Source organism: Tursiops truncatus, chromosome 7, assembly GCF_011762595.2.
Source record: "Tursiops truncatus isolate mTurTru1 chromosome 7, mTurTru1.mat.Y, whole genome shotgun sequence".
NCBI lineage: Eukaryota > Metazoa > Chordata > Mammalia > Artiodactyla > Delphinidae > Tursiops > Tursiops truncatus.
Window position 1 is genome coordinate 35,876,713 of NC_047040.1, and position 18,479 is coordinate 35,895,191.

At 37.7% G+C, this 18,479-nt stretch overlaps 1 protein-coding gene across 3 annotated transcripts in view; it reads left to right on the plus strand.

Moving 5' to 3' along the window:
• SATB2 (SATB homeobox 2) overlaps positions 1 to 18,479 on the plus strand; it is a 196,268-nt gene that overhangs the window by 114,549 nt on the left and 63,240 nt on the right. For all 3 annotated transcript variants that reach the window (XM_033859920.2, XM_073807435.1, XM_019939203.3), the window contains one exon: positions 554 to 1,026. In XM_033859920.2, coding sequence (XP_033715811.1) covers positions 554 to 1,026 — 473 coding nt within the window. The remainder of the gene's footprint in view (positions 1 to 553; positions 1,027 to 18,479) is intronic.

Genomic DNA, 18,479 nt, shown 5'->3' on the forward strand with positions numbered 1-18,479 from the left:
TAAAAAAGATAGCAGGTGAGGAGATGAAAGGATATACTATGTGACAGACATTTTGTATAAATATTTCCATAGCTGTAAAATAGTATTTATGTGAGATTTTTATTGGGAGGTAGCAGTTACTTTGACAGGAGACGTTGTCCTTGTCATTTCCTGATAACCATGAACTACACCATTAACCACAAACTACAGAAGATGAAAACAGCTGGTGCTTTTGTCACAGAGGGAGATGATACAGCTTGGGAATATGAGAGGATTTAGAATTTGTAATGGTTCGTGGTTTCTGTCTTGGCTATTTAATAAAATGCCTAGTTTTAGGAATTAAAGAAAATTGAAGTGGCAAATATTTTTACTTTCATACCATAACCTATGGAAAAATCTATTATTGTAACATTTTCCAGGAAAGGATAACTCACTTTTACTCTGGGGCTTCCAGCTTTGTATGAAAAACGTCTACGTCATTAATATACCAGAAATATAATTTAATACTACGTGTATCAGAAACAAATTATGCCAATGTCGATAATGATGAATTATCATTTTTATCTTTTAACAGTGGAAAGAGTGGAACGAGAAAACCTTTCAGACTATTGTGTTCTGGGCCAGCGTCCAATGCATTTACCAAATATGAACCAGCTGGCATCCCTGGGGAAAACCAGCGAACAGTCTCCACATAGCCAAATCCACCACAGTACTCCAATCCGAAACCAAGTGCCCGCGTTACAGCCCATCATGAGCCCTGGTCTTCTTTCTCCCCAGCTCAGTCCACAACTTGTCAGGCAACAAATCGCCATGGCCCATCTGATAAACCAACAGATTGCCGTTAGCCGGCTCCTGGCTCACCAGCATCCTCAAGCCATCAACCAGCAGTTTCTGAACCATCCACCCATTCCCAGAGCAGTTAAGCCGGAGCCAACCAACTCTTCTGTGGAAGTATCTCCAGATATCTACCAGCAAGTCAGAGATGAGCTGAAGAGGGCCAGTGTGTCCCAAGCTGTCTTTGCAAGAGTGGCATTCAATCGCACACAGGTACCGTTAGCAATGAACGTCATAATTGGTGATTCAGAATAATACTAAGGACAGATTGTGGCAAGTATTAGTTCTTTCTTATCTCTTTAAAATTTTTTTTATGGATCTCAGAGCATGTAGAATTAGATTAATTAATAATCCTTAGTTCATGAAATACTATCACCATTGATCCATACTTGGCCATATTAATTAATCAATTTCAGTAATGTAACGAATGTCTGTGAACCCACCACCCAACTCAGGACCTGAAATGTTACCAATGACCTGGGTCTCTTCGTGTGTTCCTCCTCTCCTCCCTTTTTTTCATTTGCTTTTCCCCAGACGTAACCCGATCTTGAATTTTGTGCTTATCATTCCTTGTTTTTTAAAAAAACTAGTTCTAGAACTGTTCATGCCCAAACAATCTATTATTTACCTTGTCTTTGAACTTTATAGAAAGAATATCACTATATGTCATCATTTCTATAATTTTTTAATAAACCCTTCAAAATGTACAAGTTAGATTTAAGATATTGATGAAGTAAAAATGGATAGATTACTCATATTTTTAATGTTTTGAGGGAATTATATGCCAAAATAATATTAAATGATAAGACAGTAAACAGTTTATTTATTTATATCTTATTTTATAGAGGGCTGCTTATAATTAAGTTCGTTCCCACCAGTGCTAAACGTGAGTGTGCATCAGAATCACACTGTTTTAAGGCAGTTAAAACACAGATTGCTGGGCCTCTTCCCAGAGTTTCTGATTCACCAGGTCTAGGGTGGGACCCAGAAGTTTGCATGTCTAACAAGGTCCCAGGTGATGCTGATACTGCTGGTCTGGGTCCCACTTTGAGAACTAGTAATCTAGCTCTTATACTGTTGTCCCTCTGGTATCTGCACGGGATTGGTTCCAGGAACCCCCCACGAATACCAAACTCCACAGGTGCTCAAGTCCCTTATATAAAATGGTGCAGTACAGTTGGTCCTTCGTATCTGTGGGTTTCACATCCGCAGATACAGAGGACCAACTGTATGAGTAACAGAAAAGGAAAAGTGCCTAATCTTAAGGAGCTAACCAACCTGGTAGTGAAAAAAAAAAAATGTACCCAGATAATTCGAGTAATATGTGAAGTGAGGTGAATAATGCAGGATAATGTGCGCAGCGATTACAGGGGCTGTTCATGAGGAGTCATTAACTGTCAGTAGAGCGAGTGTGGTAAGTCTTCAGGAGGATGGTCGGTTTAAGTTAGCCACCCTACTAAATGCAAGGCAGGAAGCCAGGCTCTGTGCAGACGCAAAGGTGAAAAAGACCACGGGTGAGCACACATGTGAACAACTGATTTGAGTATGAGGTTGCTGGGCAGTTAGACCTTGAAGGGTAAATAAAATTTAACAGGAAAACACGGAGAAGAAGGGTATTTTAGGCTAAAAAAAAAATGCACAAGAAAAGTGTTGATTCAGCAAAAGGCAGGATTAGTTGGTAGTTGATAGCAAAGCTAGATAATAAAACTAAAGGTGGAGGGAACAGATCTGAAAAGGTCTTGGGGCCATGCTAAGAACTTTGAACTCTATTTAATAAGCACTGGAAACACTGAAGGTTTTATGTAGGAATATGCTATAATCCAGTGATCAGAATTGGATCTTAGGAAGACTTTCTTCCCCTTAATGATCGCAAGAGGGTTAGGAATATCATTTAGGAAGCCGCCTTAAGCGTCCAGCTGAAATGTGTAGAAGTTTTGAACAAGACTGACGGCGATGGAGTAGACGGTACAGTCAAAAAGCATTGTGAGAGTAAAGTTGACAGTGCAACTGCCTGGAGTGAAGGTAACACCAAGGTTTGAGCCTGGTGACTAAGAATATAGTGAAATTATGTAGAGAATCAAGGAGGGCATTGAAAGAGATGGTTGGAGTAAGGTTAAAGTGATTATTTTGGATTGGGCTATTTTGACTTTGAAGTGCTAGCAGACTTCTTAAGTGAAGATGTGCAGCAGTCATTGAAAATAACAGTTTAGTGCTAAGAAGAGTTGTCAGGGTTAGAGAAAGTTTATTCACAGAAGTTTATTCACAGAGCCTGGGATTTAAAGAGACAGGGGAAGGAGGGGAGAGGCCACCGGCACTACTAACACTAGAAAAAGAGACAGAGAAATGCCCAGAGAGGTGGGGGCAGGTGGAGGTGGAAGAAAAGGGAGATGCTGATAAAAGTATAGAGGACCTGGGTAAAGAGTTTCCAGAAGGAGAATTGTCTGTGTCTGGAAAACTAAGTCTGGGAAGGGGAAGCTTGAAACGGTGCCATGAGATTTGGCGATTGGTTGGGAGAGATCTTTGGCAAACTTTAGAATATAATTTCATTTGAGTGGTGAAGGCAGGAGAGAGAATTTAGGAGTTCAGGATGGATTAACTCTTGAGGATACAGAAGCAGTGGCTGCAAATTACTCTTTCCAAAATTTGGTGTTGAAAGGGAGACCAGAAATGGGTTGACAGTTTGGATGTGAGAGGGAGTCAATTTGAGATAGAAGAATTTGTGAGGTAGTTTGGGGCCTCAGCTGAAGTCAAACAGCATGAACTAGTGATGGAACCAACCACTGTGGTTTGGTAACTGTCTTCAGCCACGCTGGAACTGCAGGAGTCGGAGCAGGGGAGAAACGCAGTGGGATTGTTTGAGGTTTGGTGCTGACAGCTTAGGTATGGCAGGAGACCAAGAGGGGTGAAATCTCTAGCTCCCTTGACTCCTAGCTAACTTATACATTCTGTTATTCACAGAGTCAATACATCATTTGAAAATGAGTTCGGAGGTTCACAGAGGGCTGCACATGTTCCAAACATCACTCTACCACTATTCTCTTGTGACTCAAAGTACTAGGGCTGCATTTGTGTGTCCACAGTTATCTGAACTGGGGTTATGAAGAACTCTGATCCTTTGGGGCAAGTCTGTTGCATACTATTATAAAACACAAAGTAGAAGGATGCGTCTTTTAGTCTGTATCTTGCAGTTCTGTGAATGTGTGTGTATGTGTGTGTTCTTTCATCTATCATTCATGTGCATGAATAGGCATTTCAAGGCTAGCCAACATTTTATTGCTGGTTATTTATACCGCTCCTTTGGATAAGGATAAAATTGAGAGCATGGTCGTATTGCTTTGGATTTTAGAATCAAATACAGTATACATTTCATCCAAATAGCATGAAGCATGAGAGAAGAAGGCTCACGATGAGGCTAGACAAAAGGCGGGCTGTGTTGGTGTGAGGAAATGCTGTGCCAAGGCCCTAGACTCCTGGAGCTCTGTCTTCTCCTGCCCAACTCTTCTTGCCTATTTTTGGGGATTAATGATTTTTCTTCGGCATTGCCATCTTTCAAGTGCCAAGTTATAAAAGGTCTAATTGAAGCATGGAACGCATTTTATTATTTTCCTCCTGCCATTAAATTTGTAAGATGGCTACACCCAGAAAGAAACATTCACATTCAATCAACGTGAGCTTGAGTTCATGGGCAAGTCTTGAGGATATCAAATGGAAACTGCATAGGAATGTATGAGTATTTCCTTTTAAATTTCTGCTTTTAATTTGGGAAAGCTTTTCATCCCTCTGGGATCATAACCTGTTGTGTATAAAGCCCAACCTAATCAAGGTAGATGGTATTGACAGAATGACATAGTTTGAACTTAAGCTGGAGGTCAACAGACAGATTGTTTCTGCTGTATATACTGTAGTCACTAACAGCAAGGTTGGACAGCTGGGTTTCACCAGCAGCATTGTTAAATGGAAAATGTGGTGTACGATGCCCCATGAAACCAACTGTGGATTTTCCAAATGGTAGGCTTTTTTTTTTTTTATCACATGAGTGGTAAAATGATTTGTCAGCTGTAATAAACAAATAAGAATTAACTTTATAGATAATAACATAACTTGTTAATCTTTGGATAGAAAAGAATCTCAACATTTTTTTCTTAAAGCAAACAAAATCAGATTTTAGATGGACACCTAAGGCCAATATTAGTCTTGTACTCAGTTGTTTTACTGATATGTAGCATATCCTCAGTTTACTGAATATTTTTCAGAAATAGTTCGTGATAACTATTATTCATTTATTATCAAACTCAATAAAAAGCAATTTGATTTGTCACCCTATAGTTTGTGCTCCTGGATTTGTTTTTGATGATTAGACCAAGAACAAATCTAGCAATTAGTTCCTCTGTGTGTGTGTGTGTGTGTGTGTGTGCGCGCGCGCGTGTGTGTAGAACAAAAATCACATGCACGATATTCATAAATGAATCTAGAATTGTAAAAAAAAATAGTCTAGTTTTTCATGTTTAAGACTTCCAGATGAAAAGCTCAAATTCATAATAAATAGCATTTGAGAATAACAGTTCTTCAAAGAAAAACTATTAATTACTTTGTGTGTCTGATCTATTGCCACTATATCATTTGGTGTTGTAAAGTAACATAATTAAGGGAATGGAGCTATATTTCCAAGAACTTGCTTTTTAATACATTTTAATCTTAATCCGTGTGTCTTTTAAAAACATAAAATATATTTGTTTGATTAAATGATCCCCTACCCATACTTCATGGCAAGGTCATGACTTCTGCCAGAGTCAGAGATAGACAACCTTTTGCCAATCTGATTTTATTATTTATTATTATTTTTTACATTTCTATATTGGTTTCTTAATACTGTCGAAACTAAGAACGTAAATTAAGTCACATGTTCTAGGCAAGGGAAACAGCACGTTTGAGATCATGTAATGCCAAGATGTTGATCCTTCAGCTTGGGCATGAGACTAATGTAATTCTAGATGCAGGGAGTAGCAGAGCATCACAGCCTATCTGAGCCATCAGCATGGTAGAAGCCTATTTTTTCCTTTTGACCTTATATAAAATATACTCGGAGCACCATCGCTTACTTCTTTGCTAGACTTTTGAAAGAAAATGTTAGCCCTACTTTTCATGGCTCTAAAGACTTTTATGACAAATGGGACCCTATGAGAAGAGTAAGATAAACGTGATGTTTTCTGACCTGATCATTAATATTCAGGCAATCCTATGACACATTTCTAAGCATTTCTGTTACCTGTGGTCACAAAGTAATGTGATACACCAGAGGAGGCTGAGGCAGATAACAAGCCAGCCCTTTTTTCCATGCTTCACGCCTCCCCCAGCACCCCCCCACTGTCCCACCCCATGATTTACTTCTTTTTTACAAATTTAATTTAATTTAATTTTTTATACAGCAGGTTCTTATTAGTTATCTATTTTATACATATTAGTGTATACATGTCAATCCCAATCTCCCAATTCAACCCCCCCCACCGAACTGCTTTCCCCCCTCGATGTCCATACGTTTGTTCTCTACATCTGCGTCTCTATTTCTGCCTTGCAAACCAGATCATTTGTACCATTTTTCTAGATTCCACATATATACGTTAATATACGATACTTGTTTTTCTCTTTCTACTTCACTCTGTATGACAGTCTCTAGGTCCATCCTAGAGACTCTACAAATGACCCCATTTTGTTCCTTTTTATGGCTGAGTAATATTCCATTGTATATATGTGCCACATCTTCTTTATCCATTCATCTGTTGATGGACACTTAGGTTGCTTCCATGTCCTGGCTATTGTAAATAGAGCTGCAGTGAACGTTTTGGTACATGACTCTTTTTGAATTATGGTTTTCTCAGGGTATATGCCCAGTAGTGGGATTGCTGGGTCGTATGGTAGTTCTATTTGTAGTTTTTTAAGGAACCTCCATAGTGGCTGTATCAATTTACATTCCCACCAACATTGCAAGAGGGTCCCCTTTTCTCCACATCCTCTCCAGCATTTATTGTTTGTAGATTTTTTGATGATGGCCATTCTGACCGATGTGAGATGATATCTCATTGTAGTTTTGATTTGCATTTGTCTAATGATTAATGATGTTGAGCATTCTTTCATGTGTTTGTTGGCAATCTGTATATCTTCTTTGGAGGAATGTCTATTTAGGTCTTCTGCCCATTTATGGATTGGGTTGTTTGTTTTTCTGATACTGAGCTGCATGAGTTGCTTGTATGTTTTGGAGATTAATCCTTTGTCAGTTGCTTCATTTGCAAATATTTTCTCCCATTCTGAGGGTTGTCTTTTGGTCTTGTTTATGGTTTCCTTTGCTGTGCAAAAGCTTTGAAGTTTCATTAGGTCCCATTTGTTTATTTTTGTTTTTATTTCCATTTCTCTAGGAGGTGGGTCAAAAAGGATCTTGCTGTGATTTACATCATAGAGTGTTCTGCCTATGTTTTCCTCTAAGAGTTTGATGATGTCTGGCCTTACGTTTAGATCTTTAATCCACTGTGAGTTTCTTTTTGTGTATGGTGTTAGGGAGTGTTCTAATTTCATTCTTTTACACGTAGCTGTCCAGTTTTCCCAGCACCACTTATTGAAGAGGGTGTCTTTTCTCCATTGTATATTCTTGCCTCCTTTATCAAAGATAAGGTGACCATATGTGCGTGGGTTTATCTCTGGGCTTTCTATCCTGTTCTATTGATCTATATTTCTGTTTTTGTGCCAGTACCATACTGTCTTGATTACTTTAGCTTTGTAGTATAGTCTGAAGTCAGGGAGCCTGATTCCTCCAGCTCCGTTTTTCTTTCTCAAGATTGCTTTGGTTATTCGGAGTCTTCTGTGTTTCCATACAAATTGTGAATTTTTTTGTTCTAGTTCTGTGAAAAATGCCAGTGGTAGTTTCATATGGATGGCATTGAATCTGTAGATTGCTTTGTGTAGTAGAGTTATTTTCACAATGTTGATTCGTCCAATCCAAGGACATGGTGTGTCTCTCCATCTATTTGTATCATCTTTAATTCTTTTCATCAGTGTCTTATAATTTTCTGCATACAGGTCTTTTGTATCCTTAGGTAGGTTTATTCCTAGAGATTTTATTCTTTTTGTTGCAATGGTAAATGGGAGTGTTTTCTTAATTTCACTTTCAGATTTTTCATCATTAGTGTATAGGAATGCAAGAGATTTCTGTGCATTAATTTTGTATCCTGCTACTTTACGAAATTCATTGATTAGCTCTAGTAGTTTTCTGGTAGCATCTTTTGGATTCTCTATGTATAGTATCATGTCATCTGCAAACAGTGACAGCTTTACTTCTTCTTTTCCGATTTGGATTCCTTTTATTTCTTTTTCTTCTCTGATTGCTGTACCACATCTTCTTTATCCATTTGTCTGTCCATGGGCATTTAGGTTGCTTCCATGACCTGGCTATTGTAAATAGTGCTGCAATGAACATTGGGGTGCATTTGTCTTTTTTTTTTTTCAGAATAAACTGGATTTAATCAATTTTATCAGGTTCTTTCATGAATCTCAGATATTCTTGTATCCTGTATTATTATTTTTTTTTCAATTTCCATATATATATATATATATTTAATATCTTTATTAGAGTATGGTTTCTTTACAATGGTGTGTTAGTTTCAGCAGTATAACAGAGTGAATCAGCTATACATATACATATGTTGCCATATCTCCTCCCTCTTGCGTCTCCCTCCCACCCTCCCTCTCCCACCCCTCTAGGTGGTCACAGAGCACCGAGCTGATCTCCCTGTGCTATGCGGCTGCTTCCCACTAGCTATCTAGTTTACATTTGGTAGTATATATAAGTCCATGCCACTCTCTCACTTCGTCCCAGCTTACCCTTCCCCCTTCCCGTGTCCTCAAGACCATTCTCTACGTCTGTGTCTTTATTCCTGTCCTGCCCCCTAGGTTCTTCAGAGAGCTGGAAATGCTTAACCAATGTCTGATAGGTGCAGGAGGGTGAAAACCCAGCTCCTTGCCTCCATCGTAGGGACAGCATTGAAGTGTGACTTCCCCTCCAGAGCTCTCTGCAGGATCAGGCTGAGGCTGGGACTTTGTTTGGATCTCCTCCCTTCTCTGACCTGTTTCTCCCACTCCTTCACCAGTTTCCCTCAGAAGCACTTCCTGAATAAATCACTTGCACAGAAATCTTTATCTTAGGATGTGCTTTTTATCCCAGATTATAGATCAGGGTCATTGCTAGTCTAATTGGCCTTTGGATATGCCATGGGATAGTAGTTTGAATAAAAGTTATCTTCAATTTTATACCTACTACCTTCACAAATCTAAGGCAAGATGATGTTATGGGAATAGTATAGAGGTTTTTATTGTACTACTTTGTTTTGAAAATATTATCAGTATTCATAAGTCATGAGCAAGATATTGTTAAGAAAATAATATAGAATTGTATAGAATTTTTTACTGTACTACTTTCTCTTGAAAATATTATCACTATTGTTATTTTAAACTGAGTCCCCTGAATTCAGTGGGATGATATTGATATTAGCCAGATTTACTTGTGGATATTGAATGTGGGGGGGGTTTGGTTAGAAGAATGGGGGAGAGAGAGAGAAGGAATAAGACAGAAACAGACATTGGCTATGAGGCCCTATGAGATCTTTCAAACTTGACTTAAAGCCATCCTTACTGAGTCTCAAAGATGAATTATGTGATTTATGTGAGTTTCAGAGTAGCTTTGCTTCTCAGCCCTGCCGAATCGCCAGTGCTCTGTCACTGATGCAAATGGGTCTGTTAGGCTGATAATTTCAAGAAGTACTAGGACCAGTGCTCTGTCAGGTTTTATTTTTTTGCACATTCATTTTTCCTTGCTTCTATCCCAGATTTATTTTAGTGTTGGCACACTTTCACTTATCAGTCCTATGGACATGAAATAAGTTGCTTGGCTATTTACTGTGTTTACATCTTGGCATTTTGACAGTTTAATTATGAATCCTAACCTAAAGCATTCTTTTGCCCCTGTCACTTTATGGACTTAAAAAAAAATCAATCAGAGGCTTATGACTATATGAAAAGGTTTGTGACTATTTTACAAGGCTTAATATTGCCCAGGAATGGTTAGGGGATGTCCACTGACCTATAATAAGAATGGTTTCATGAAATATGTACAATAAATCTTCCTTAATAGATAAACTATTCTCTAATTTATTTAAAAATCCAGTGACCTACATATTCATATGTTCAGAAATCCCCCATTTACTAACATTATTTCTCCTTTGAGACCTTCCATCTGAGCAAATCTGTTAAATGAAGTAGAGGAAGCTTTGATCGAAACTAGGCTAAATCCATCGGAACGAATGCCCTGCCACGTGTGAATGGGAGCATTAGAGTGCCAGCAAAGGGAAATGAGGTGTGATTCTCTGCCCCTGTCTGCACCACTAGCCCCTTGCCTTGAAGGTGGGAGTCAGGAAATATCCATACACAAAGAATTGGCATTAAGAGGTTTGTATTGTTTGAAAACGAGACTTGTCACATTCGTTATTTACACAGTGTAGTTATTTTTCTTTTTCCTCTAGCAGATTATGCCATAACTCAGAAAGTTCGGGTTCATTCTGTGTCTCAGGTAGCTCTCCTGAGCCAATTCTTAGAAACATGTTTTCAGTAGAAGCCCCTGTGTGTTTTGCAAAATGTGTTATTCTTCTGCAACAGAAAGGCCTCTAATTTGGTGTCTTGCTCCTTCTTTAGTTTGATGGAAAAGTCACAAAGTTACACAGTTTACAACCTTTTGTCAAAGGCCTTTTTTGAGAAAGCTGTTCATCTTGGTTTTATCTGATAGAGAAGAGGATTTTTTAAATCCTTTGGGAACTCATTTGGTTGACCTGTCCTTATTTGCCTACTTTTTATTTTTTATGAGACTTTGCAAAGAATCTGCTGTTTACATATCAAAGCCACATCATTTGAAAAAACTTAAGGCCAGGGTCATAAATACAGCTCATGAAGTCACTCAGCAACCAGAGAATGTTTTCAACAGATTGGAAAATTAAATTGAATTATGTATCAGAAAAATTGGCAGTAAGGTCAACAGCTAGAAATGTAAAATGTCTTTGTGTGAAGTGACATGGACTTTGCTTTTATGCTTTATTGGCACTGTTTTTATAGTATTTGCCCACCCGTATCATTAAGGTTAAAAATGTCTAAGGGCTTACTAAACATATTTCGAAGTGGCACAGTTAGGAAGAGATGTGTAGCAACAAAATGAAAATTTTAGCAACCAAAATATTTGGAAGTCTGAGCTTTTAGTGTGTCACCAGTTAGTTTTTTCGGGGTTGGGGGGATCTTCTCTTTTAACTTTGTGTTTGATTTATACATATTGTTAGCCAAAGGTAGGCATGATTTAATTACATGTACAGTTTATATTTGTAGAAAACTTGACCTCCAGGATATTTAGAATTCTTTCTCAGCTGACCTCTGGTCTCAAGTCATTACTTCTCAATATCCAGTAGAGATATAGGCACTCAGCAAGTCATACAGGAATAGAATACAATGTAAATCCAGGGGTCTTGACTCCGTGGTCCAGTAAGCTGGTTATAAAATGACAAGGAAACCTGTGAGAAAAAGGAAGTCCTCCAACTGAAAGATGAGCTGTAAATATGAAATGCTGCAGATCAGGCATGAACATGTTATTGGGTTTTGAAGCAAATAACATACTCTCTTTTGATTTCAGCGTTAAATTAATAAAGTAGGAAAAGATGGCCCTGCAAGCTTCATAAAATAGGTACTCTTTCATTTCAGAATCACTGGCTTGAATTCATAGATTTAAAGATTGTAGTAATATTAATATCTCCTAGGATAGCAGTGTCTCAAAGTTATTCAGTGACTTAAGGATGGCCCTCTAGATAGTGGTCTCAATTTAGTCCTCCTTACATATAAAGACTATCATTAATTAGCACTTTTTAGGCAATTTCAGCCCAAAAGCGTGGGGGAGATGCTGTCTCTGTTTGTGCTCTGGGTAAAGAGAATGTTGATTCAGTAGCTGTCAAACGTATAGCACCCCTATTCCCATTCCTAAATCTAATTGAAATAGAGCATTTTATGTAAAAGAAAATATGAAGACTCCTTTTTCCCCGTCCTTCACAAAACTTGTACCAAAGAATCAGAGGAAAGAAATATGACAGCACTCTCTTCTACCTATTCCTTTCATCCCTGATCAGTGTGCAAAGTCCTTAAAAATTAGTTGCTGCTGGGCTTCCCTGGTGGTGCAGTGGTTGAGAGTCCACCTGCCGATGCAGGGGACATGGGTTCGTGCCCCGATCCGGGAAGATCCCACATGCCGCGGAGCGGCTGGGCCCGTGAGCCACGGCCGCTGAGCCTGTGCGTCTGGAGCCTGTGCTCCGCAACGGGAGAGGCCACAACAGCGAGAGGCCCGCATACCAGCCAAAAAAAAAAAAAAATTAGTTGCTGAACTATTATAGAAAATTCAGGTTTTTCTACTTTACTCAAAAAGACTGCCTTTTGATGATGGTTTTATAAGTTTTTGTCACTATTCTCTAACAAGGAGTGATTGACTCGTTTCACACAGGTGAGGGGGGTCTCTGTCCTAAATAAGGTATTTCACTTCTAGTGAGTGTGTCTCAGTAGACGCCTGCACTTTTAGTGGAAAGCCTAGTTTTATTATTTATCTAGTTTCTCCAAGTCCTGGGTGATGTTTATAATTAAAGTAGAATTTTTATAGAAGAAATATAAGGAAACACTAGCTTTAGATTCCATTATTTATATGCTTTTCACCTTTGCTTATTCAAAGTAACTTTAAAAAATACATAAATGGTTCCTTTTTTTGCCATTGATTGAAATGATGACCATTTGGCCTGGGGTTAAGTGCATGTTTGTTCAAATAAAGTGAATTAAGTTTAAAGGCCAAAAATTCTGTGAGAAAAATATAACTGAATCACTTTGAAGTCAATTGGAAATTACAAGGTTGTTTAAATTCTATCTGCCAGTTTTGTGCCTAAAATTATTCCTGTAGACAACAGTATTTACTTTCAAATTTCTCTGACTACAACACCCAGTAAGAAATAATTTTTACATCATGAACTAGTACACAAAGACACACTCACACATTTGTGCACATATGTATGTCTGTCTGTTTTGAGTTCTATCTCATTTCCAACTATATCTTTATCTATCTGTATATTTATTCATGAAAGAAAAAAAAAAGCCTTCATGAAACAATGCATGTATGAAGCACTGTGGTAATGTTTAATCTATTTAATTGCATTTTGTTATAAAAACTAGTTATGGTATGCTAAATTAATTTTATCATCCACTGATAATTGTGACCCATGCTTCAACAATGATGCAGATTAAGGCTGATTTTAAAAGTTACTTAAGGAAGGAAAGTGGTTTTACTTCCTTGAAGTATAAATGAATATCTTAGTTTAGTGCTGTCCTGAATGTCCGTATGCTCATTTCACTTTAGATAATTTATTAAATTTTTTTTTACATTCTCCTCTATCCCAAATAATTTTAATTATTCTACTTCCTAAAAAATTTTCTTTTAAATATTTTCTGTGTTCTGTATGGGAAGACATCTAGCAAAATATAAGTGGAGGGCCTTGAATATTTGAAGTTGCAAATTTAAAATAAGAAATGTACTTTGATGTTAGTTCTGTCTTTATCCATTCATTTGACAAATAATTATTAAGCATTCAGAGACTATGCTGGGGTTATAATGAGGGCTAAGGTTATTGAACATTTAACACATATAGGGTACAGTTGTAAGCTCTCTAGGGAATCCTATGAGGGAAGTGCAATTATTATCTCATTTTTACAGGTGAGGAAACTATGCCATAAGGAGATTAATTAATCCTTGTCCAGTTGAAGCCCAGTTTTGAACCCAGCAATTCTAACTTCAGAACTCATACTCATATCCCCTTTTTTCTCAATCATTTCTGTTATCATAGAGCAGAAAGACACAGTCCCTCCTTCAAGGAGGTATGAGGAATAAACAGACTTTTAAACCAGTACTCCCATTGTGGTATGATAATATGTAATATGTTGCATGTACTGTGTAAGAACAGATGCTTTTGACCCTGGAGGTGATTGAAGCTAAGGCAGAAAATGTTCAGCAAGAAAAAATAATGTTTTATAATTATTTCAGGACAGAGTCAACTCATATGTTAATAGACTGCTTTTCTTCTTATATCTGAATGCATTTGATACATTTGAGATATAAATATGCACTAAATGTATGTTTTTGTTTTGTTTTGTTTTTGAAAGTACTATTTTTGCCAATGTTTTGACAAAGTAGCCAAAGCTAGTAAATTTTTTGGAAGTTTGCCAACAGTTGTTTCGCAGAATACTCATGGAAACTAGGAATAACCAGGGCCCAGCACTTTGTGAATTCAATAGTCATGGTGCCAGGTACTTGAGGTGTTAGTAGAAACCATGTATGTGCCCAGAGCTGAGAACACCACTGGTAAATGTTTCCAAAAGGAACCTGTTCAGTTCTGTATTTGCTTTTGCCTTTTGGTGCTAATGTGTTTAGAAAATTTTGACTTAGATTGTGCACCATCCCCCATTCCAGTACCTAAGACTGCCTAGAGATAAGGAAGAAAATGAGACAGGACTCTTTATTTAATTGCATCTATCGTTGTATAGATTAGGTAGGTAAAAAGTAGTAAAGTTGCCAGGAATCTGGTTTTGGCTAAGTTCCTCCACGGTACATGCTCAAGTGTGGCTTGGACAAGGGGATTGCAGTTAAGAAAGCACAGACTGCTTTGTTTTCAAGAATGCTCTGTTGCACCTACTAACTTTGTTTTGCATGCTTACAGTATTCTGATGTGTCAGATGGCACAAGCGAAGTTTTATTATATATACTAGAAAGAAACCTGTCTGTGAGGGAAGTGTTTCATTTAATAAATTGTAGGTTTGGGGTGCATGGAATATTTGTTCTAAAGTGGAGTTTGCATGGCACAAAATTTCGGTATTTATTATCTTATCGTTTTCAATAGGTTGTATGAGAAGATCTTGAGTTATTGTGAGTTAGGCTTTTAACATGTGGTCCATCAGGGCCTGCTGCTGACTGTTTAGCAAAGATGGGACTCCCACTTTCAGAAAAATGAGAAATATGCATTTGATGCTTTCTTAGGGCTCTATATTCCTGTATATCCCCAACTAACCACTAAGCACAAAATGTACAGATTCTTCTCCCAAGGTGTTTACTGTATGATGGGAGAAAGAGGTTTTATAGTTACACAATGTAAAGATGGTAAGTGTCATAAATGTGAAATAGAACTAGTGCCATCTCCCTTCAAAGGAGGGAGAAAGTATTGCCAACTGCAGTGTATATACATATACAGATATATACATAGTCTTTTAGTGCATTATAGAATACATCTCTACAGCAACATTTGTCTGCAAATGTTACTTTTGTATATGCATTTATATTTGCAGAGTACATTAATTCCCTTTAGATGCTCAATTCTATCTACCCCCATGGTACAAAAGTGCTATATGCATAGGCTGTCTTTTCTAATAAAGAAATATTATAGTAAAAGAGAGGTTTTTTATTAAACTAATGCAATAACAACATTTTCTTTGAGGATTTAACACATCATTTTTAATAATAAAAATCAAATTGTCATTGTTGTGCCCTGTATACCTTTTATTCAAATCAGACTAAGTACTCTGGCTTCATGGCTGAGCAGTACTCCAGGGGGTGATGGGGGAGGTGAGCATTTTTTAGCATAACACAAATGAATTTCAGTAGTCGGCTTTGTAGTGGGGTTGTAGATTATGAATATGGGACCCAGGGAAACCTGTTTATATTTGTGAGCAGAGGAGAACATGCCTCTCAGGAACGTCTAGAAGGAAATGAGACTGGAGGTTAGGAGAGAACTGATTTCGCTAGGTCAGCTTTCAGGTGGTAGGATGTCAATACTCTGTCCAGCCAAGAGCTCAGTTCACAGCTTCAACTAACTGTGCATTAACCACCGAAACTGAAGAGTTCACTTTGTACAATTAGGCTAAGAATTTGGTATCACCTGGTTTTCATCAGAGGATACCACTTTTTGGCTCTCACGTCAGCTGGAACCAGACATTTCAGAATTGTATGAAGTTAAGGCTAACCAATAAGCATGGAAAAGGGGTGGTGAAACGTGAAGAGTACCTTCAGAGGGAACTATGTGATAGACAGGTCATGCTCAGTCGCAGGATGTGGGGTTAGCCCATATGGGTGCCAGGGCCTCTTCCACCTCTGACCCTCTGTAATTTTAATCTGTAAAATGGAGGTATATGTGCCTTTGAAACTTGATTGGTTAGGACATCATTTGTTTTAAGCAAATAATGAACTAAAATATATTTTCAGACTCACTACTACAAAGTAAATATGTTTCAACCCATACACCCTTAAAGAGATGTAACTTGATTTCTGAAAAGGACTTTCATTTTAAAAGCTTATATACTTTATTATTGATACATCCAACAATTAATAATTAAAATACATTATAAAGGAATAGAGCTAATTTTCTCTAAAATAACCAGTCCAAATGATTCTGTAGAAGTGGCAAGCATATATTTTTCCCTTTGGCATTGCAATCAGTAGTACATATAAGCTTTCTTTGGGATTTATATGACATTCTAATATCTATCTTTGTTTGGGTTGTAACCTAACACTTTCAAACTATGATATGCTATGTATGTTATATGATATATGAGTATTTCGGAGGTTAACTTCAAAAGTTTATGTTAGAATAAATATGTGAACAGAAATATAATTTACAGAAATGAAAATAGTCTCCGGCTAGTTTGAAGCTTTTTCCAAAGCATAGCACTGGGGTTTGGCTGGGCCAGTTTTTTCAATACACACCTGGTGTATATCACTTTAAAAAGTAAATTATGCCTCATTAAATTACAATTAAATGGAATCATGATCATTTGTTTTCCTGGAAGGAAGATGTTTTGCATATTGAAAGCCTAATTTGTTGCAGGTGACAAAAAGGCTGAACAGATTAATATCACTTCATTTTGGGGGTAGTGTTTGCTGGTTAGTTTGTGTATACTCCAGTAGTTCTGAATTATATTAATGTGGACTATATTATTTTCACTTCAAAAAGTCTTCTACCACTTTATCAGTTTTTGCACTTTTTTTTTTTTTTTTAAGCTTTTAAGGAAACAGAAACTTCTCTTGGTATTCTGGATTAGTCATGCTCTTTCTTTTTCTTCAAGTGTTCTAATACTATGCAATCCCTCATTTGCCCTCTCCCTTTGCCTGGTCTCATCACCATCTCTATGTCTATGCATAATGTACATTTTGAATCCCCGCCAAGTTAAATACCACCTCTTGCAAAACGTTTTCCCTGAGTCTTGCGATGGCAACACTTTCACCCTCTTTTGAACTGAGATGGTACTAGTTCTGTCTGAAATTTATGACACTTATCTTTCACATTGTGCTTCTGTAAACCATTGTATAGTAAACTCCTTGGCAGCAGAATCTATGTCTTATTAATCTTTCCATTCTTTTATGAGCTTTGAACCAAGTTGTAAACAGGGAGTGAATTACTAGACTGATCTGTCATTTTTTGGCAATAGGCATATTGAATTTGGGGGTTCTCTGGATAATCAATGGGAGATATAACCTAATCGTAGAGAATTACAAATGTCTAGGAAGTATGAAGAAGAGATATCTGTTAAAATCTAGTCAGTAATGATCTTCAGTGACCTCTCCTGGAGTGACCTGGGAGGTCTGATGGGCTCAGGCTCAGATTCCTAAAACCTGGCCCAGGCTTGGGTTCTCTTCTTGTTCTCTTAAAGGATTTAAGAGGATTTAAGGGCCCATCAAAGGCAGTTTCTCACCCGTCCCGGATGAAGCCTCAAGGGCTAGTACAGAAACTTGGAAGTAAATTTTATAGAGCCAGTCATGGTAATGTTTCCCAAATATTTCTGAGTATCAGCATGTATTTTGCACACTAACGATTTGGAGCAAACTATATAAATTGTTGAAGGAATATGAAAATCATAATAAAAAGAAAAGCTCTTCAAATAAGAAAGCTCTTCAACAGAAATTGCAGATTCAGAAACTCTAAGGTCATTTAAGACGTCACAAATATTATTAAAATACTAGTAATAATAAGCATAGCAATTTTTTATTTAAAAAATTAGCCCTACTTCTTCTTTTTTTTGCCACATCACGTGGCTTGTGGGATCTTAGTTCCCCCATCAGGGCTTGAACCTGCACCCTCAGCAGTGAAAGAGTCAAGTCCTTGCCCCTGGACCACCAGGGAATTCCCAGCCCCAGTTCTTTGTTTTGTCTGTAGAGAGAGCCTGTATTAGCAATGAAGCTAGATGGCATTATATTATCTCTTGTTTTGTGCTTTGAATTATTTTGCTTTTATTGAAGTTTTCTGCCAACCTCATGTATTCTTTGCTGGTGCTGGAAATAATATGGAGCTTACAAAATCCTCCATTAAAAGACGAGGGAGAAGGCCAGTTTGAGGCTCTTTTTGCCCAACTCCCTTCTTTTTTCAGTGACCTGTAACCCAAGAGCTCTGGTAGAAGGTGCCTTTCTACCCTGCGCAGAGGTTTGTTCTACTCCTTTTCAGTCAACATGTTTCCTGGTCTTACACAACCTCAGCTAACACCATGGAGAGAATTGTTTATAATCTCTCCCTTGAGAAGGCTCT